We start from the raw sequence: 21,924 nt of genomic DNA, 5'->3' as shown, positions 1-21,924 counted from the left end.
TCTCCCATCTAGGGGAAGATGTGTGTATTATCAGTGTGAATGAGCCCCGCTTTTGGTATTAATGGTATGCACAGATGCAAGAACTGTGTCTCATTTTTGCTTCCTGTATTTCAACAGCTCATTAATGTCTCTGACTGCTCACAGTGCCTGCCATTTGTTATCTAATTGTAGAGGTACGTCAGTGACACATGCTGCACATGTCTATGCGCCTTCTTACTTTCTTTGGATATTCCATGCTACTATAATTGATATCAACGATTCACAAACTGCACTAATAGCACACTCATAAAGATTCACTAGTTAATTTCTAAAAAGAAAATAGCTGGGACTCTAAATTTAATTGGAAACCTTCCTCCTTATGTATGGAGGTTGGCTATAGTAGACAAATTCACTGAATCTATTTCTTTATTTCATTTCATCTACTGTATTTACTCAAGTCTAATGAGCCATCGACTCTAATGTGCACCTCAATTTTCAGAACCTTGAAACCCCACAAAGTATTTGCTGGCAAATGTAAATGTGCCATCAAATCTAATGCACACATTGTTTTCGCAACGTAATTTGGCCAAAAAAGGTGAGCGTTAGATTTGAGTAAATACAGTATATCCTACCTTTCTCCTGCTGCAAGACACAAGGTGGCATGCACATGCACACAAAAATCCTCACAATCAATAGTTTGCTTTAGTTAAAATATGATATTATAAGACAAATCAATACCATATTCATCTTATGGGTGAGAACACCCATAAGAGATCAGCCTTGCATTTTCTTGATCTAGAAAGTATTGTTTTTCTTGATCAACCAAGTGTGCTACGGAAGTCAACTGCATGTGTTGAACACATGATATTAAATAAATATCTGGAAAGACGTTCACACACTTTGCATCATGTGCTCATCTCTTTCCCACCTCCCTAGATTTTCCTTTCCAAAAAGTCTAGGTGTCAATCCCCTGAGGGATGACAAGCCATTTGGAAACTAGTAAAAATTCTATTAAATTAGGAAGGGAAGGGATGGGATTTTGATGAAGTTATAATGTGGATGCTACACAAATCTTGCAACCCATGAGCAACACTCAATTCACAATAAACTGCTGGGTGGAAGCTCTGAAATATTATTAGTTGTTGGAGGAAAAGCAGGGGATCTTGTCATCACAAAGCTGCAAGAAAGAGCAGTGTTAGGAAGCAGAGAGAAGTAGCCTGGATTCTTCTTCTCAGCTGCCACTTTCTCTTAGTTCCCCTCTTTCTGTTAGCACTTGCTTAACACCTTTTGGTCTCCTGAGTGCAAAATCTCTGCAGCCTGCCTTCCACATGCCAATGGCAAGGTTGTGGTTTATGCCTGGTTGACTGGGATGGAAGACTACCAGGCAACTAGGAAGAGAAATGTTTTGAAAACACCTTAATGGACACAATCATTTACAGAGCAAGCTAACTAATTGCATATTACATCATACAATTGCTGCCCTATCACCACTGTCAGCTGTGATTCTGAAAACTTTCAAAATTCTAACCTGGGTCCTCTATTAATTGTTGAAATCTGTTTTGACCGATGGAATATCAGATACTAAAACATGCTTTCCCTTAAGGAATGCTTATATAGAGCTTTCAGTTACATGTGTCCTCTGCTATGCAACTTGCAAAAAGATAACTATTGGCATGGTCCAAGCAAAGTTAAACTCTTCTGATTAATTTATTTCAGTGGAAACAATGTGCATATGTGCTCAGTTTTCCTACTGGCATCAGGGTCTTTTGAAAGTGCTGAACTTTGGCTTACATGTGCTCCTTTTTTTTTGGTGACTAATTGGAAGGCGGAAGTGAAATGGCAGACTTTTAGCAATAAACAAAGTAAATTGTCATACCTGATCTGAGGGAGAACAGCATTTATTAGCCATCTTCATCTGCAAAAAAAGAAGAGATATAGCTGCCATTTAATAATAAATCAGATTGTATCTTACATGTTTTGTATATAGGTAGAGTTTGACTGTAGAGTGTCATCTACATTGCAAACTAGGATGCAAACATACCATATTCACATTAGTGACATAAAATGAAAAAATGACAACCACCTATAGTTTTGTACATTATATCCTCATGGGAGGTGTGGGGGAGACTAAAGGCACTGTTCATTCTTTAATTCACTCATATCACACATTCCTCAGCTCAGCAAATCATTTGAATAAGGTATTCATAGGTGTGTTTTTTAATCACTTTCATCTCGTTGTTCATTTACTTTTACTTTATTACTGATGTTCAACTGTGGAAAGCTACAATATAACTGTATATAAACCATCAGTATCTCTTGTTTTTAAGCAGTACTGTAACTCAAATTCCTAGAGAAATTTGCAGCGAGCATAACCCTGTGGAAACTTCTGTGAGCAAGGAAAAAAATGTCCTCTTGATTTCAGTGATGTGGAACATTAAACACACTTTGCATCAGATCCTTAAAACTTTTCTGCCTTCGGGAGTCCCTCTCGAAATAAGTAAGACCTGTACTGTACTATGTGGACCACTGGAGAATTATACTCTCAAATATGAATAATCACTTTCATAAAAATGCTTGCACAGCTTTTTATATATATATTGTGTTTTAAATATTTATACATCACTTTTCTATTAAAATAGCCAAAGCAGTCTACAATTAAGCAATCACATAAAATATAATATAAACAACAGTACTCTAAAACATTAGAAGCAGTCTAAAATGCAGTACAATTGGACCAGAAAAATAAAAGCAGCCATCACCCAGTTAGTTAAAAGCTTTGCATGTTGAGGCATATGCAGAAAAGAATCTTAGAGCACCTGAACTGGCAGGTAAAATCCAAAATTGTCCTTCTGCATCTAAAAGGGCATCTTCCATTCACAGAAGGGCTGTTTTACACCTCACACTAGATACATGTAAAAAAAGATTTGCTGCTGCGCAACCATGATAACTGCTACAGAATCTACCTATTAGTAGGGTGGCTTAAGGAATTCATTTTTATTTTTTATTTGCAAAGTCCAATGTGAACTAACCTGTACCAATGTGCAGATCTGAATGTAGTTGACCTTTGTATTTAGCACTTTTTCAAATTTAGCAATGCAGTACTTGGTTAATTTGATCATTATTATTTTGCTAAAATGCATATTAAAACAAGTATTTTAGGATAAAATAAATTTACAAATGCAGATTTTCTGAGAAAACACCTGTTTAAATTTTTTAAAATCCTGTTGCTTAAAAAAATATTGCATATAATATAAAAAACTGATAGAACAGACTTATGAATGAAAACTTGTGAGACTGATATGGACTGGAGATAGACTGATTCATCTTACAGTCAGAGTTCCAAGCCTACCTTTTATTTCAGAAATGGGGTAACTGATGCACATTAACCTCGTTTTGACAGAGTGCAGGCACTCAGTTCATCACAGGGACACTGCGAAACAGCCATTACAATGGATATCCCCATGAAACCTGTCCTATGAGCTTTGCGGGGTGTTAATACTGAGTCTGGATAGCATCTGGGTGCTCTACTGCAGATTGTGATGTATTTTACTGTATTTTAATGTGATGTTGTTATATTGCCCTGGTACTGTTGAAGAGAGGCAGTATAGAAACCTTGATAAATAATGTTTACTCAGTAGTAAGTCCCAGTGAAACTGATTTCAAGGGAAATCTACATAGGATAGCAATGTATGAATCCCACAGCAACTTTCTGTATGGTATATGCCACTAATTCATTCTCAAACGTCTTACGAGTAAGGGACATTATTGGCAGCAACATGAAGTTGTATGCAATGACGAAGCTATGTGCTGGAATACACATATATACACATGAAAAAAGTGATCTCTTAATCTCTTTCAACAAGCCACTCCTGACTTTTCACTTCAGTTGTGTGAATTGCCCTCTGCTGGGCAGCAAAAACTGGATGGTGATGATTTCATTATATGACTAAAGCCTAAAATACAATTTATTTTAAAAGACTTGAAATTAGCCATGGGGAAGGGGAACAATTGGATCAGGGCAGCAGCATTGGGGAAGGAGGATCTAAACCTTTTCCAGCTACACCTTTCCCCTGATCAAAATCCACCCTGCCAGAAGGTGTTGTTGACACTGTTTGAATTAATATTGTATCTGCCCCTTTTCACCAGTGTGGGAGGGGTAGTTGTAGCATGCGGAAAGTGTTTAGCGCTCTCTCAGCACTGCTGATCCCAAACCACAAGGGCTGCAATGACATCATTATTATTATTACACAGCCTTGAGAGTTTTGATCATTGATCTCCTGTGTCATGTATAGTTTGGCATTAATTTTACCAGAATTCAAGAACTTTTCAACCAATTTATAACCAACATCACATACGTAAGGAGAAAATGTTCTACAAATTATCCTCATTCGCATAGGCCAGTGATTGCAGATGTACTGGTATATTGCTGTATTTTAATGGTTATTTAAGCTCAATGTTTCAGTTTCTTGTGAGGAACTTAGAAAGTCATGGTGACATTTTTTTTAAAAAAAATAAAACAAAATGCAATTTACCATATATATTTTTTATAAAAATATATATAAACTCAGTTTTAGGATTTTTATTTCCAAGTAAGCAGTTCCAAACCAATCAGCAGTGGAGAATACTACCATAATATGCACAAATTAGAGAATTACCTTGGCAAACACAAATGCAATTGCTCCCTACAGCATAGACTCTGTAAAAATCTACACTGGAGGGGAAAGGTGGATATAGCCAATAGCATATTTTTCTGGTGCTTGGCACCCTCGCCTGCCTCTCCTCTTTCTCTCGCATATTGTGTTCAGGAAAAATCTTAATGTATTGCATTTTATTTAAGAAACATGTGAAAGCAAATTATATACAATATGGTGATTGTGCATGATAAAAGAGCATGCATAAAGAGCTTTCACAAACAGTTGCCTAAAAGAGCCTTCATAAAAGGTGAACATGATTCTGCATGGGTCATCCACATGACATGACTTCAGAATATCATCAAGAGGACTACCCTCTGAAATTCCATTAGACAAGCTATGAAAACTGTGGCTTACTTGACCTATATTTGCAATCTCCTGTGCTTGTACTTTTCATGTTCTGAATGAACACATTTGGATACAAATGGAGGGCAGAGACGTTAGAACAAGTTGTACATGTCTAAGCTCTATGTTATCTACAAACGTTCTGATTGTGTGGACAGTGCTGTAATACATACAGCTTATAGGCTATCTGCCTCCATGCATTCACTGTACATTACTTTCAGTCATCAGCACAGAGGTTACACCTTTACAGAAATGAGAGTTTAAAACTCTTACTAAAATATTTCCATGTTGAGCGTCTGAGAACTATTGCAATGCCTAAGGAGCTGCACAATAAATTAAGAAACCCTCATCTCAGCAATAAGCAAATGAGCTGGCCTTAAGGTAAGGTAAAGGTAAAGGACCCCTGGATGGTTAAGTCCAGTCAAAGGTGACTATGGGGTTGTGGCGCTCATCTTGTTTTTCAGGCTGGGGGAGCTGGCGTTTGTCCACAGACAGCTTTCCGGGTCATGTGGCCAACATGACTAAACTGCTTCTGGTACAACAGGGCACCATGTCGGAAGCCAGAGTTCACGGAAACACCGTTTACCTTCCCGCCGCAGTGGTACCTATTTATCTACTTGCACTGGTGTGCTTTTGAACTGCTACGTTGACAGGGGCTGGGACAAAGCAATGGGAGCTCACACCGAACTGCAGATCTTCCAATCGGCAAGCCCAAGAGGCTCAGTGGTTTAGACCACAGCGCCACTTGAACCCCAGATGGGGTGGGGGAGAAAAGAAAGGGGAAGTTTAACTGGGCAAGCAGAAGTCTGTTCCGTTTGCACTCACATTCTACTGGAAACAACCATTCTGAGCAGTCTAAAGCTCTTTATTATTGAAGTGCTAGAAGCACGCCATCTAGAACTCTTCTTGATTTTTTTAAAAAAATAGATATTGCTCTTCCTAGTTCTTACATTTACTCAGTTGTTCTGTGGCCACAAATTTATCATTCTCAAGATGGCTGGCATGCAAAGTTACAGTCAATACAATGACCTCAGACAAGCTTGGAGACAGTAGTTCCTTTATGAATAGCAAACTAAACTAGAAGATGTCGTTTTCATATCTGTCTAACTGTAGAGCGATTCCCCTGGAGGAAGAACTTTTTAGTTCAAAAACAGGTTTGGATTCAACTCGGTGCAGCTTTTTAAAACAGCTTTCCCACCTATTGATTTTTTGCTACATTAGTGCCATGCCCCGCCTCTCCCATATCTGCTGCATACTTTATCCTTAAACAACAACAACAAAGATGGCTGGATGTTTTTTAGATACAAAGAGGGAACCCAGGTGGTGTTTCAAGTTCACAAAGGCCCAGTGGAAATAAAATGAGCTAATGTTCAGTATGTTGGAAAGATAAAACTTTTTGAATGGGGACAACCCCTGCCTTAAACATATGCTAAAAGTATATTTTTAGAAATCTCCCCCCCCCCCACCCGCTTCTCACTCCAGTTACTGAATAATTTATGGAGATATGTAAATAATTGATGAGCACAGAAACCAAAGCACCTTCTTAAAAAGATTACGGCTGCAGCCCTGAATGTGCTCACCTGGCACAAAGGCTCATTGAAAATTTCAGGGACTTGTTTTTGTGCAAAGATGTTTAGGATCAGACTGCAATTCATCTAATCATGAAAAATAAGTGCAGTTTGATGACACTCTTCCTAAAACAGAAAGCCAAGCTGCTGGATGTGTGTAACAACGAATTAAGATAAATTTACAATTGTTGCTAGTTATAAAGAAATGTTTGGGCTGCTTCTAGCCCTTTAAGCTCACTGGCACACGGCAATGATAAATACTCTTCATCTCACTATTGCTATTCATATAAAGCGTGTTCTCCTTCATAGAGAGCACGTGTCGCGGTGGGGTATGACAGGCCACCCCTCTGTTGCTGGGCGGGTTAGTATGGATGACCATCCGCAGTGATTGGGCGGTTGGGTTACTGGGCAAATTTTGGTGTTGCCATTTAGGGGGACGGACCAAAGGTTATAAAATCAAGTCACGCAGCACTGACTGGGCATCGGGTCACCCCCCATCCTCCCTAATCTAGGGCTATTGCATTGACCTTGCTATGCCTGTCATGGGGTCATCTGCTTTTGGGGCAGGGACCTGGTAGGAATTTTGTCCATTTGGCTGATTGGCTGGTGCCATTTGGTTTTTGCCTACTGCGTAGCAAATTGTCACAACTTGTAAGTTTGAGGTTAGGCATTGGTTTAAAAAATTGGTTGGTGGAGGGGTAAGGATTGGCGGTGCCTGCCCCTCCAATGCTATTGCTGCAAGGGAATTCTGTTAAAGGAATCCAGGGACTTGCCATTCTTTCGTCTGTACCCCTGAATGGGGCTTGGGCAACGCAAGCCCCTGGGAGCATGCAGGGAGAGGTGAAGGTCTGGTTCCCGGCTCCATGCTCTCCCCAGTATTGTTTTCCCTCACTGGCTTTCACTGGAATCTGGAAGTCAGTTCTGTCCCGGGGTGGGGACAAATAGTCGGAACCAATGCCTAAGCAACCACTCACATTTATGTATTTCAATAAAGTTGTGGCCAAAATTATGCCAAAAACCTTAAACAAATATTATGTGTGAATTGTGATTTATTTAGGGGTGGCTTGGGGGACCTCGACATGCAAGTGGTATTAAGAGGTGCAAGCTCCAGGATAGGCTTGCAAAAAAACCCCCAGTTTCAAGGGAGAGGCTGTGCAGTCTCCAGAAAGTGCTATTGCAGCTTCAGCCTTCGGAGGACGGGTTGTGTGTCTGGCTCTGGGAAGCTTCCCAGCCTTCTGAAGCTAAGCTTAGCTAGCCTCTCTTTATATACCCTGGGTAAGCCTTCTCCCTGGCTCATATGACTTTAGGGTGGAGCCGAGGAAAGGGGGCAGAGTTGATTTTTCATGTTTGTTTTCAAGTCAACCTGTCCCTTTAGAGCAAGAGAGGGGGAACCTCCAACAGCTTGATCCATACTTCACACTCCAGGCCTCCCCATTTGGCCTGTGGGGCTGTTTTCGGGAAGCCACTGCTACCTGCCCTATGCCTGATGGCATACATGACACCAGGGATAGGGCAGGTAAGGGTGGGGCATCAAAGGATCAGTTGGGAGCATAGCGCTATTCCTTTGCTTCAGCAAGGTGCACTCTCTGTCAGGAGCTTGTCCTACACTTGAGTAGGATCCTGGCAGAGACACATGCCTGACTGGCATGTTCTCTCCCTCCTGGTCTTTCGTTTGGGAGCTTCAAAAGCTTTCTTCTGCCCGAACATCACAGCGACCGATGCCATCAGACATCAGCACACTTAGGGATCAGCAGAGTCTTCGCAGCTTGCGTAACAGACCTCAGCAACTCAGCATTTGGGCTAATCTACTTTACATATAAACACACATGGAGCACTGCAACATGGCTCCCTCTCTCTCTAGCATCAGACAACAAAGAGAAAGAACAAAGGACAATAGTCCCACTTCACGGAACACAGTAACACAAACATCCTGTGTCCGTCACTTCCCACACTTTGTGGAGTCAAAACATACACCGTCATGTGATAGACAAAAATCCCATGACTGCAATCACGGAGCAGGAATTCTAACACTCCCATCTGCCAATTAACTTATGGGCAGTGGGAACGAGCCTTGCTCAAAGGAAGGGAAGTGTTTTCCATTTAATGGAAACTGCTGCTTCTTCCCAGCGCTACTCTTATGCTGCTGAGTAATGTTGTTGGGAAAGAGGTTTCGAACAGCCCCACACTGTGCTTTTGAGTCCCAACAATTGGGGCTTCAAAGTGCAGCATCGCCTGATGTCACTGTGATGTCAGGTGAATTTTGGCCCACCTCTGCTTTAGAGCTAACTGTGGGATTCACGGGTTTTTAAGTGGAATCAGCTCCTTTCAGAATGGTCTCAAAAACACGACATTGATACGCAGGGCATTGAAAAATTCTGCTCTGTCCCATGAGCAACTTCCAGTGCAAAAACAACAATGAACAGCAACAAAACCCACACCAAACTGGTGGATATTCAGCTCTGGAATGTATGGATTTCCCCCATTCATTTCAATAAGCGCAGCACAATCACTCATTGGTTCTGGAATTTAAACAATGAGTTACTGCCTCTACTGAAATGAAGAAGGTCGTTTGGAACTCCCATATCTGTAAAAGAGGGAAAAGCCTCAGCTTTATTATGACCTGATATTTGTAGTGGAACTAACATCGAAGGCTGTTTCATACTTGCCTATTTTAGCACGGATCTGACCATATTGCATACGTGCAATGTTTCCTCCCCTGTTCAAGCTTACCCACGCACACATTTTTAACTATACCATATGTATACACAGTGGAGTGAATCTTACTTGGAAAGAGGAAGAAGGGAGGAACATTTCACTATCAGTGGCAGCAGAATTTGGCAGGCAGCAGGAAGGCACCATATGCCTTTGTCCCACTTACCACACATGCTTAAATTCAACTTTACAAGACAGTCACAGAAATATTCCCTCTGGAACCACGTTCTGTTAGCCATTCTGCAAGATGCAGCTGTAGAGTCTCAGAGCTAAACCAACTGCTCCTACTCTAAAAAAGATGCCAGATTCTTCGGGCATTAATCCCACACTTTCTTTCTGTATGTACATATGAAATAAACAGCATGCATGAATACGTCACCCCACCCCACCCCAAAAAACCCACAGCATCAAACATTTAAGGTGTTTGGTGCCAAACTGCTGAATCAATAAAGTTAGCAAAAAGATAGCCTACCAAGCAAGGGGCGGGGGGGGGGGGGAGAGAGAGAGATAGACTATGTGTGTGTTTCTGGAAACTGTAATATGGGATTGTGATATAGCCACATTCTTGATTGGCTTAGCATCTACTAAAAGAAATTCAGTAAAGGGGCAAACAAATGAAATCTGCTACACATTTAGCATATTTTTAAAATAAATAAATAAATAATAATTATAATAATAATAATATAATAATAATAATGGGTCCTATAAAGGGAGAGAAAGAGGACAGTAGATGGACATTGCATGGGTATTTATTCACAGAAAGCTTGCACTTCTTGAAAAAGGTACAAATCTTTTCACGAGAAAATAAAGAAATAGGGATGAATGGAATAGAACTGATCTGGTTTGTGTTTTAAAAGTGTCTTCTGTCTTGTTTCCATGCAGGGTTTTTTGGGGGTGGGATCCTTTTTTTAAAAAAACACGCTTCTCATGGCATTCAATTTTTAAAAATGTAATTTAATTTCTTTTAAAGTATTTACAAGGTAGTCTGAGGGCCGTTTTTTCTCATTTCTTTTATAAACATAGGAAGCTATCTCTTGCTTAGTCAGACAACTGATCTATATAGTTTAGTATTGTCTAAATTGATTAGCAATGGCTACCCAGAGTTTCAGACAGGGTTTTTATTTATTTCCCAGCCCTAGCTAGGAGTATTCAACCTTTGACCTTCTGCATGCAAAGATGTTCTACCACTGAGCTACAAACGTTCTTTCAACAGTTTTCAGCCATGGAGCAGGTAGACAGCCCTGCAGTTGCTGAGCTTATTGAAAATGAATCTAAAAAATGCCCTGGATGTGCCATTATGACATACTATCCCTTCCTGGGTAACCGTTAGAGGAAAAAAGATGCTCCCCTGACACTCCGAAGGCAGCAATCTTTTATTCCGTTTTACGTCCTTGATGCCCTTGCGGGGACATTGTAAGGAAGAAAATATGGCTGCCCCCTAGGTACATGGGAGCAGCCACCTTTTTTCTATGAAATTGCGCAGGAAGGGACAGCACATCAAATTGCACCACCACTTTTATACACATTTTCAACTAGCTCAGCAAACACTGTGATTTCTCCATGCAGCTCTTCTGACACCTTCATAAAAGTGCAAGGGGTTTGCATCTAATTTTAGTCACATTCAGAGCAGATACACTTAAATTAATGGGCATGACTTCTCTGGGTATAACTCAGATACTAGCTAAATTGTATGCAAGCAGTGCTGTGTAAAAGTTCATAGATATGTGGTCTCATTTGTGTACCTTCCATGTTCAGTGTGGAGCTCAACCTGAAGCCAGAAGAGCTGAAAAAGGAGCAGGGAGTGGCTTGCCAAATTATTGGAGTACTACAATATATCCAAAACAATGGGAGAAATTGGAAGAATCTCGAAAGAGAAGATAGACAGGGACTGGAAGGTGTTTAAAGGATACTTGCAAAACCATATTGAAAAATCAGAACTCCTATTAGAATAAACAAGTTCCGTTTTAAATACTGAAATACTAAATAAGATGGATAACAGGAGGTAAAAAGCGTTTCCGTGCACTGCTCTGGTTCACCAGAAGCGGCTTAGTCATGCTGGCCACATGACCCGGAAGCTGTACGCCGGCTCCCTCGGCCAATAAAGCGAGATGAGCGCCGCAACCCCAGAGTCTGTCACGACTGGACCTAATGGTCAGGGGTCCCTTTACCTTTACCTTATTTTAACAATAAAAACTTTTCAAAAAAAAAGAAAAGAAAAGAAAAGAAAAGAAAAGAAAAGAAAAGAAAAGAAAAGAAAAGAAAAGAAAAAGGAGCAGGGAGAAGAGGTCATAACAGATGCCACTGGAGACTGGTGGGATTGGGATCAAGGTGCAAAGGAATGAGGCTTAAGCCTTTCCCTTCCCATTACGGATCCATGTGAGAAAAGTGGCCTGGATGCCAAGACCAAGGCGCAACCCCAAGTCCCTGGCTATGAGCTCATCCAGGCCACCGGGATCCTGCTGAGGCTCCCTCAACATCTTTATCTTGGCCTCTCCCTCTTGCCTGGTGTCCACTCAAGTAGCTGCCCTGCCTCCTCCTCCACCATGTCGGCCAAGGAGCAGCTGAAAAGTTGGAATCACTTCTGGTGGATGGGCTACAGGACAGCAAGAGAGTCCTGAGCGTGGAAGTGCTGCTGTACCTCCGGGCCAGCCTGTGCACCAAGTGCAGCCACAACTTGCGAACCTGGAGGGACAGGCTCATCTTGGACTTCAAGTGGGAAATGGGCATCCTGATTATCGAGACGGATGTGTGTAACTTCCTCATCAGTGGTGACTGGGCAGACTACATGGAGTTAACATCCCTCTTACCACTGGAAGTAGGCCCAAGAGCCCTACCATGGCCTACTACCAGTTGGCACAACATCTGACTGAGCTGGCTTAACATTGGGCGTTATGTGTACAGTGGTACCTCGGTTTAAGAACTATTCGGTATATGAAACCGGAAGTTGGGTCCCGGTTTGCAAACTTTACCTCGGTCTACAAACGGAAGCTGAACTGTGGAAGGGCACCAGCGGCAGGAGGCCTATTTAGGGAAGCACGCCTCGGTTTAAGAACGGCTTTGGTTTAAGAACAGACTTATGGAACAGATTAAGTTCGTAAACTGAGGTACCACTGTATTTTATTGAACTTAGAAGAGTGAAAGATGATGAGTCATGGGAACGTGGAGATTGTGTGCATGACCTTAACAGCGCTTAGCTTTTTTTTACTATTTAGTTGCTATTTTGTTAATCTTCTAAATATTGTTTTTTATATTATGAATGCCATATAGATTTGTTAATTATATAATATGACTTTTGCTCGTATTAATTATATAATATGAACATTGTGATGTTTAGCTTATTTTTTAGTTGCTGTTTTTTAATAGTGTTTAAAAGATTGCAATTGTCTTTTTCATGATTTGTTATATGATTTATGCTGTATTTGTGATGTTATGTTATGTTCTGTCCTGTTATTGTTATTGTTTGCAAGCTGCTTTGAGAGTCATTTGAATGAAAAGTAGCAGGGAAACCCAATCCAATCAATCAATCAATCAATCAATCAATCAATCAATCAATCAATATCCAAACCCAGGAGGTAAGTTCAGAAGTTGAAAAGCAGGGAACTTTGTTTTGTATTGTAGAGCGAATTAAATCCTCCCCTATCTGTAGTCACTACAATGACAGATCACAAGATGCACTGTGGAGCATGCCACATCCTTGCACAAATGTTAGTAGCAGACTGCACACACACAAAAAACCCTGCCATGTGTGTGGATGCACCATGAAACTCAGCAGATGTTAGCAATACCTGGAATAGTCTTTTTTAAATAAAGTCTCTCTGTTTACTGTTTGGGAGAGAAAATCAAATAAACTAAGTTGATATTTGTAGCAGATTCTGTGAAACCAGAAGGTGAAAGTCAAAATCTATATAGAGCTGTGTGAAGTCAATGCAATCATCTTTTAGGGCACTTGCTATGATCTCATGAGAATGAAAGAGGTATCAAGTTAAAGCTCATAAAACACTTGGTTAGATCCAGGCTTTACTCCTGCTAGATCGGAAAGGGAAGTCCCTTATGCTCCTTCTCCACTACTCCTGCCACATTAGTGCAACATTATTTCAGGGCATTGGGGGACCTCCTGGAACAGTGTGAATGGGAGCTTCAGGGGAAAGGGAATCTTCAAAAGTCATGGAATAGCAGAGTTGGAAGGTATTCTAAGAGTCACTAGTCCAAACTCCTGCAATACAATAATCTCAACTAGATCATGCATGACAGATGGCCATCCAACCTCTGCTTATAAACCTCCAAGGAAAGAGAGTCCATCGTTTCTCATGAGAGTCTGTTTCATTGTCAAACAGCTCTTACCATCAGAAAGTTCTTCCTGATGTTTAGTTAGAATCTCCTTTCTTGTAACTTGAAGCCACTGGGTTCAGGTTCTAACCTCTCGAGCAGGAGAAAACAAGCTTGCTTCATCTTCCTTGTCACAGGTTTTAGACTCGGGTGGCGGTTAGGCATTGGAATAATTTGTTGTGGTGTGTTGAAGTGCTAGGTGTGGCCATCGCCTATGCCTTCAATCTCTAGGGGTATTTCGCTAAAGGAATCTGGCGGTCGTGTATTCCGTCCGAAGCCTGCTTGGTGGGAGGCCATGGCACGACCCTCGGTGACATCAGGGGTGAGCCTATAGTTGGATTAGCATCAACAGGTGATGAACCCCTGGTGAATAAATCCACTTGTTTCGCGATCCAATGCCTAAGCCAATACCTTTTCATTGCTGTAATCAATAAAGTTGTGGCTTTTTCTAGCCCATTAACCTTATATCGCGTGTCCCTGTGTCTTCATTTTACTTTGCGGGGGTCGGGTCCTCGAACCACAACCTTCTTACATTGTGGGGCCCAGAAGAGGACACAGTACGTTAGGTGTGGTCTGACCCTATATCAATCAACAGGAGTGAAGTCTGGTTCTAAGGGGATCACTCTGCCAGATAAAAAGCCTTCTGAGGATGGAAGGAGCCTTTCTATGCATGGAAGGCAAAGTCCGGATTCAATCCATAGATTCTCAGAAAAATAGTGGTTTTGCACCTTTACCTGCAAAATCAGTATTTTCAACTGAAGGAGGAGATTTGAAGTCAGCAGAAGATGCAGTTTTGAAACCTCTATAGCGATTGGGTGTGACTTTTGTTTATTGATATGAATGCATCTATAGCTATGTAGACATTCCAGTTAATCAGATATTTTTTAAGCTGTTGACGCAGCGGTCCTTAGGAATAGGTGGACTGTGGGTTGTTTGTGGGAAAGGGTTAAGGCCACACTCTTACAGTGCTAGATGATGCCTATGAATGCCATGCATTTATGTGGACTAAAGTACATGTTAAATTATCCACACTTCTAATTTGTGGGGGTGGGGAAGAAACCATGAGGCCTTATCTGAAACATGCTCCCAATTTGGATAAGGGAACCATGCCCCCTCCGAATACTATTTCTGTTTTTTCTTTTCTTTTTTGCTTCTAGAGGTGTGGTCATAGAGGGGAATTAGCAGGTAAAGATGGGGTGGCTTACCAGTAGGACATTGGCATGGTATCTTGATCTGGATTGGGAGCACATACCAGAAAAACAGTCCTATGGTTGTTGTTTTTTCTTCAAAATAAAAGTGGCTGATTTAAGCGTTTTTATTTTTAAAAAAAGGTTTTGAATAATGAAATACTGTATGTTGTTTTAGGACCTGAATATGAACACTCATGAAAGTTATCACTGAGCAAGCTAAGTACATGAGAGAGTATAGGGACAGCGGTTACAAAAGTATACATCCATAAATCTACAAGCGTTTCACCTTGTTATTTAAAAAATATTCATGTGAAAAGTGACGGCAGCAGCTCCCAGGACTAATGGCACTGCAAAGCTTAAGGCAGGTCCTTACTGATATACTCTGTGACTACCACCCCTCCTGGAATGTAAAAGGCTGTTATTTTCTAATTCTCCCTTTTATAAAATGTGACTGATCACAATGAATGTTTGGAGAGTTTGAAAGGCATCATCAAATTTGACAAGGTGTGCCTTTTCTCTCCCCCTCTCCTTCCTGAAATCAATGTCTTTTTAAACACATAACAATATATTACGTTGATCTCTGGCAGGTGGAAAAAAATCATTCTGAATCGCTAAGGAAAAAAACAAAAACAAAACCCAAACAACAAAAAAATAGGGGGGAAGCAACATACATTTTGTAGTGTCAAATCATTGATGTTAGTTGATAATGCTCTCAGCCAGTCAACACTCTCCTGGGTTGAACAATACTGAAGTATCCCAGTGCTAACTCCATCGAGTGCCAGTACTTCAAATGCATTAGATCTGCAGCAAGAAGAAATATATATACACCATCAAGGATGCTATATCAGCCATTAGTCCTTACTTCTTATGGTGTCTCTGCAAATTAGTCCTCATGTACTATAAATGGTGAGTGGGGTGGGATTGGGGGTAGGGATGAAGGTATCAAAACAGCAGAACTACAGTGCAAGGAAGAGAGATAGGTACAGGATTTGAGCATTATTATTATTACTATTATTCTGTAGTATTTCAGTTTTCAAACTAATTTTACACAGAAAGATAACTGAGAACTGCATCACATCAGTTGCAGTGCTATGTGCAGATGAGCTGGAGGATCATGTGATATAATTTAGCGTGGTGGTTGAGAGCATAATGTTTGTGCTCAGCCTTTGCAGCTTCAGATCTCAGCTCCACTACACACTCCCCTTGGTGGCCTGGGCTTTGCCATCCTGCTGGCTTACAGCCTCAGTTGTTTCACCTGTAATATGGGGGTGAAAGTAACAGTTTATCCTTAACATGGCATATAAAAGGGCCGTTGAGATAATAACAGGTAGATTACTTAAGGAAACCCTTAGGCAGATTATGACTAGTATATGAAAGAATCAATCTGTTGGGATTACCGGACACACACATGTGTTACCAGATCTTGTGTGTGGAAAGGTTTGCAAAAGTGGGCTGAGTGGCAAATGAAGGTTGAGCGGCAAGTTGTTCAGAGCAGTGTTGGCAAGAAAATGTACTTCCAGAAATAGCTAAAAAAGGAGATGAAGCAGAGAAACTGCATGGCCTCCAGCTCAAGCACAAGCCAGCTCCTGTACCCATGGCTCACATTCTATCTGATATGGTCATGTCAAACTACTTGATACATGAACAGAGGTGAAGGCCAAGCAGACACATGTATCACATGCTTGGGGCATCTTGAGCTATTGTGCATGGTGGACCAAGGCTACAATCTTGTGCTTTTAAAATTTTAAAATTATAATAATATAATTATAATTAGTCTCTTGCAGTCTTGAGAAGCTTTTGCATATATGCACATGCCCGTGTAAATTTTTCTATGCTTCATGAGTAAGTGTGGCACTATTCATATGTAAACTGACTAGCCATTATGTATGGGATTCAGACATGCAGATAGCTTGGATAAATGAAAGCCTTCAGCAGGTAATTGATCTTTCATAATTTAACTATAAAGAGCAGGAGGCCTACTGTGTTTAAGTGAAGCATATTAGTACAGTTCACACCACAGGGTACCTTGGGGCATGGAATCAGAATTTATCTGAACTGACAGTAAAATGGCTGGGCAGCGCAGCCTGGTAATTCTGAACTGGATCTGGGCCTGGCTAGTCATTTTATGGGTCAGGAAATACCAAGAGAAAGGTATTATATCTTCATACTGAAATCAGTGACCTATCAAGCTGGTTGTAAAGCTATCATTAAGATAAATGCAGCATGCCAACAAGGAATTAAATAAATTGCATTAGGGTGAGTTACTATGCAAGACTTCTTCTCCTCCTTCCACATATTCCTACTGTGCTAAGGAAAATGCCATGGAACAGTTAGACTACATCAGTACTCACAATGATAATTCCAAAAGAGACACTGGGCATCTTCACAATTCACTCACCGATACCATTAATTAAAATGAAATAAGGATTTCATATTTTTGTTATGGCTCTATGTGAGCTTTTAAATAATTACGGTAACATTCGGGTCAATCATCTGATCCGAGGACTGACTTTCAAGGGTTTGTTCTTAGCACCATTTCTAGAATAGAACTGTAAGCTTATAGATCCCAAGTCCATTTGGATGTGACCTATATTTATACACAGTGGTTACAGTTCGGTTCAGAGCTAGGCTTAAGCACTCTTCACTCTCTGTAGGGTAGTGTTACTGCCAACCACTAGTTAAAAAACCCCTCTGTTTTATTTTTCATTAGTGGCCAGTGTGGCATGCGGTCACTGGGCTACGGGGACTAGACTAGTCCCCTAAATGTTTTCCTGGCACCACCTTCCCAAAGCTCAGGGAGGGAGGTGTGATGCTCTGATGGGTCCAAAAGCCCTCCCACCATCTTCCTAAAGCCTGCCCAGCTTTTGGAAGGAAGCAAGAGGGCTCCAGCTTCCTGTCAGAGCCCAGGCATCTCCTCAAAGCCCAGGAAATTTCTGCCTGGTTTAGGGAGGGAGGTTTGATGCTCACGTCCCCCTCCCCCATCGTTTTTGCAAGCTGATGCTTCTAGCCCTAACTGTTCCCCTACAAAAATGTCACCGCACACCACTGTTAAAACCCATGACCAAGGAAAACATCTGTATCAGTTCAATTTCTGTCATATCGCGAAAATATTGGAATAGGTTGCAAAATATTTTAAAGTAACTTAACCTGGATAAGAATCCCGTAACAGCAGGGTGCCCCCCCCCCCAGCCAGAACTCAGCTGGTGGCACCTTTCAGGTTAGTGCCATTGTCATTATAAGAGAGCAAGGGAGACGTTCATGGCGAGTTCCAGCACCTCTTTTTCTAGGAAGGTAGCACTGGGTAAGAGTAACTGAGTTGAAGAAACAGGTAGGCAGCTGTGTTGGTCTAATGCAGTTGAAATAAATTTTAAAAATGTCCAGTAGCACCTTAGAGACCAACTAAGTTTGTTCTGGGTATAAGCTTTTGTGTGCATGCACACTTCTTCAGGTACTTCTTAGTTTAAGAAAGATTGCATGAGCTGAGCAAGAACTTGAAACAGCTGCATCATGTTGACTGTCAAAGGGAGAACCATTTTCCCTGTTAGTAAAGTGAATGTCCAAAGGATCAAAGTGGAGTATAGGAGAAAATATGAGTGATAATTACCATATTTTTTGCTCTACAAGACTCACTTTTCCCCTCCTAAAAAGTAAGGGGAAATGTGTGTGCGTCTTATGGAGCGAATGCAGGCTGTGCAGCTATCCCAGAAGCCAGAACAGCAAGAGGGATTGCTGCTTTCACTGCGCAGCGATCCCTCTTGCTGTTCTGGCTTCTAAGATTCAGAATATTTTTTTTCTTGTTTTCCTCCTCCAAAAACTAGGTGCGTCTTGTGGTCTGGTGCGTCTTATAGAGCAAAAAATACGGTATATTACTTTGCCTTAAAAAAATCAAATAAAAAAATCAAATCAAAAAGTCAAACAAAGCTAATATCTAAAGAGAGCAAAATAATAACAAGGAAAGGAAAGGAAAAGAAAAGCAAAAACAAAGCAAAAACAAAACCCACACCCAAACAAACACTAAATTTTATATTCTATCAGCCTTCTATCTTAATCTTCAATTCACAAAGAGATCTATGTCTTCCCAGCTCCCACCTGAGACAGCTCCCATCCTTCTCAGCATCACATTCAGGAAAAACAACAACTCTTTCTATCTGCCACAAAGATATCTTCTATCAATGTTCTCTCTGTTTGTATATTCTTATCAGCCATATAATAATATAATTTAATATTAATAAAAAAACTATCAAAAACTAAGTAAGAAGAAAAACAAAAAGAGAAAAGGAGCTACTTCCGCTCTGACATCTGCCAATTATAATCATATTATTTCCTGTTCTCATTACCATACTCTAAACTTGTGAAAGATCCAGCCAGAGAACTTGAAAACAATTCAAAGATGTTATTTCTAGGAAAAGCTATTACCACCAGCAGTTAAATGCAGCCCATTTTTCGGAGGCAGTGCACAATTTAATGCCAGGTATTGGAAGAAACTTATAGCAAATAGCTATTGCCCTCATGCCCTAGCTTGTAAAGCTTAAAGAAGCATTCCAAACAGGATTCTTGATTTGATCCAGCTTGGTTCTTATGGTTTGTTTGGGTTTTTTTAAAAAAATCTGATCACAAGTCGTAGTGTTCCTTGAAGATACAACCATATCTTGGACCAAAGGGCACAAAATCAATTAAATATAAATTATGTCTTTTGCAAAGGGTATTACCATTCTATGTGAAGCAGGAACTGGGCAATTTCAATAAACAACAAAATTTTGACACTAATATACTTAAAAGCCCTCACATATGACAGTATCAGCATTATCTTGTTGTCCAAAGAGGTTCAATATATATTTTCTCATCAGAACATTCCTTGGTATCTTAAACCTCATTGATGAGAATACAGTGGTACCTTGGGTTAAGAACTTAATTTATTCTGGAGGTCTGTTCTTAACCTGAAACTGTTCTTAACCTGAAGCACCACTTTAGCTAATGGGGCCTCCTGCTGCCGCTGTGCCATCGCTGCACGATTTCTGTTCTCATCCTGAAGCAAAGTTCTTAACCCGAGGTAATATTTATGGGTTAGGGGAGTCTGTAACCTGAAGCGTATGTAACCTGAAGTGTATGTAACCAGAGGTACTTCTTTCTCAACAAATTATGCTGGGAACGGCTGAATTCTCAAATAGTTTATCATCAGGTCTTGAGTTCTTGACCATGGCTGTAGTCAATATTTAACATTAACTCTAACTCTGGCTTGTTTTATTCATGTAATGAAAGCGCTCATTCATTTACTTTGAGCAAACATGTAAGCAAGCTTGGGTGCTTGATTAAATGGTCCATATGCAACTTAAAACAGTAAAATGCCACAAGGAAATTCAGGATCAAAGTGGGGAAGCAAGGGACCCAATGCTGTGCTATGGCAAGATTTCTTACAAAATCAGGCCAGGCAATATTGATTTGCCCCAGAGCTAATGTTACATTAGCCCAGGTACCAGAATTTCCACAGTTTAGCCAAACAGAAAATATAAATTACAAATTTTGTAATAGGAGCTGTTGCAAGATCTTGCAAGAGGACTGTTTACTGCCCAGATACATATCTTAAAATGTCAGGTTTCAGCTTCACGATAACTGGAGAAGTGAACCAGGCATCTAAGGTCTTTGAGATGCAGGCCAGTATGAAAAAAATCAGTTTATTCCACAGAAAGAACATGAAAAACAGCACATTAATTGGCAGATTAGACCTTGGTACTATGAAATTGTTAAGATCAAAACATGCCTTGTAGAATTTGTTTCAAAGCCTGCTTTTCAAAATGGTAATTGTTTGTAGGTGATCTACCCTAATATCCTTTGCAACAATTATTCTCGCTTTGAAGTTAGCTTTCGTTAAGCTAGCACTTTATTGTATCAATTGATAGAACATGAAAGGAAAGGGGAAAGGCATGTAGAAACATACCTGCATTGTTAGAAAAGGACAAAGAGAGGCAAGTTGCTAACGTTAAGTTCAGAGTTTTTAGGCTGAGCATTTTCTGCTTGCGTGATAGAAATAAGCCACCATTGGAAGAAGTGTTATAAAATATATTGTCAGGCCTGGGAGCCAAATGCAGCAATCCTGTCCAGCCCTTGGCAATATCGCTAAGCCAAGGTTTGACGTAGTGTGTCATCCAAACCTAGGACTGTGGTTAAGCGCTCTTCTCCTTAACCAGGATAGCTCAGTTGGTTAGAGCATGGTGCTGATAATGTCAAGGTTGCAGGTTCGATCCCTATGTGGGACAGCTTCATATTCCTGCATTGCAGGCAGTTAGGATAGATGATCCTTAGGGTCCCTTCTGACTCTATGATTCTATGATCTGTAGCCAATGTTTGTTCTCTGGCTATAGACCATGGTTAAGTAGGAGAAAGGTTAACTGTGATCCCACCTTTGGACAACAAGCTAAGCCAGGCTTAAGAGTCATGGCAATTAGGAATACAGCTAACTGAAAGTGTAACGCTGCACTTGCACATGGGTAAGTGTACAAATTCCTGTGCTTAGTAACAGTACATAACAGATATACCGATGATGGATATTGTTTTATTTCATGCTGATTTCTAGGTAGATCATTGCGAAAATTGCACTTAAGGCAAATGCCTTTTTGTCCTGCAGTAAAATAACATGAATAATGACAAAGGAAATTATACCTTTGCTTGGTCACACATTCATTACTTCAGCATAATTGCTGCTATTTATAGTTTCACTTTACTATGCTTCACTTCCTCTCTGGTTTATCGTGTGATAAAGTCGCAGGAAGAGAGCGCTGAAGGCTGCAGAATTCGTAAATCACACATGCAAGGTCAGTTATCATGGAAGCAGCCCTTCAGTGATGTGCAAAGGCTGTGTACAGACAGTCTAGTTAGGGTAAGCTCTCCTGCTGCATAATTCATTTCAGCTGGTACTTTTACGGAGGAACAGGTTGTTAGGAGAGGAGGCAGAGCTGCAGGAGACTTTCTTGAACAGGATCTTCCCTGCAGGACATTGGCTTATAGAAAGCCTCCTTCTGTGTTTTTTCCCCAGAAGGCATCACTGGGGCAGAAAGTCTCTGACTAGGTGGATTGAGGGTGCATCGAGTTGGCATATCACTCATTAGCAATGCCCCT

At 40.7% G+C, this 21,924-nt stretch overlaps 2 protein-coding genes across 5 annotated transcripts in view; both read right to left on the bottom strand.

The window, feature by feature from the left end:
* Positions 1 to 21,924, bottom strand: part of TPO (thyroid peroxidase) — a 550,495-nt gene that overhangs the window by 132,565 nt on the left and 396,006 nt on the right. The window lies entirely within an intron of this gene.
* SNTG2 (syntrophin gamma 2) overlaps positions 1 to 21,924 on the bottom strand; it is a 218,689-nt gene that overhangs the window by 36,910 nt on the left and 159,855 nt on the right. For all 4 annotated transcript variants that reach the window (XM_083730447.1, XM_083730445.1, XM_083730446.1 and 1 more), the window contains exons 10-11: positions 15,483 to 15,612; positions 1,856 to 1,894 (exon numbers count right to left, since the gene is read on the bottom strand). In XM_083730447.1, coding sequence (XP_083586573.1) covers positions 1,856 to 1,894; positions 15,483 to 15,612 — 169 coding nt within the window. The remainder of the gene's footprint in view (positions 1 to 1,855; positions 1,895 to 15,482; positions 15,613 to 21,924) is intronic.

This window comes from Podarcis gaigeae, assembly GCF_964106915.1.
Source record: "Podarcis gaigeae genome assembly, chromosome: 3".
NCBI lineage: Eukaryota > Metazoa > Chordata > Lepidosauria > Squamata > Lacertidae > Podarcis > Podarcis gaigeae.
This window is presented reverse-complemented; position numbering and strand designations above follow the sequence as displayed.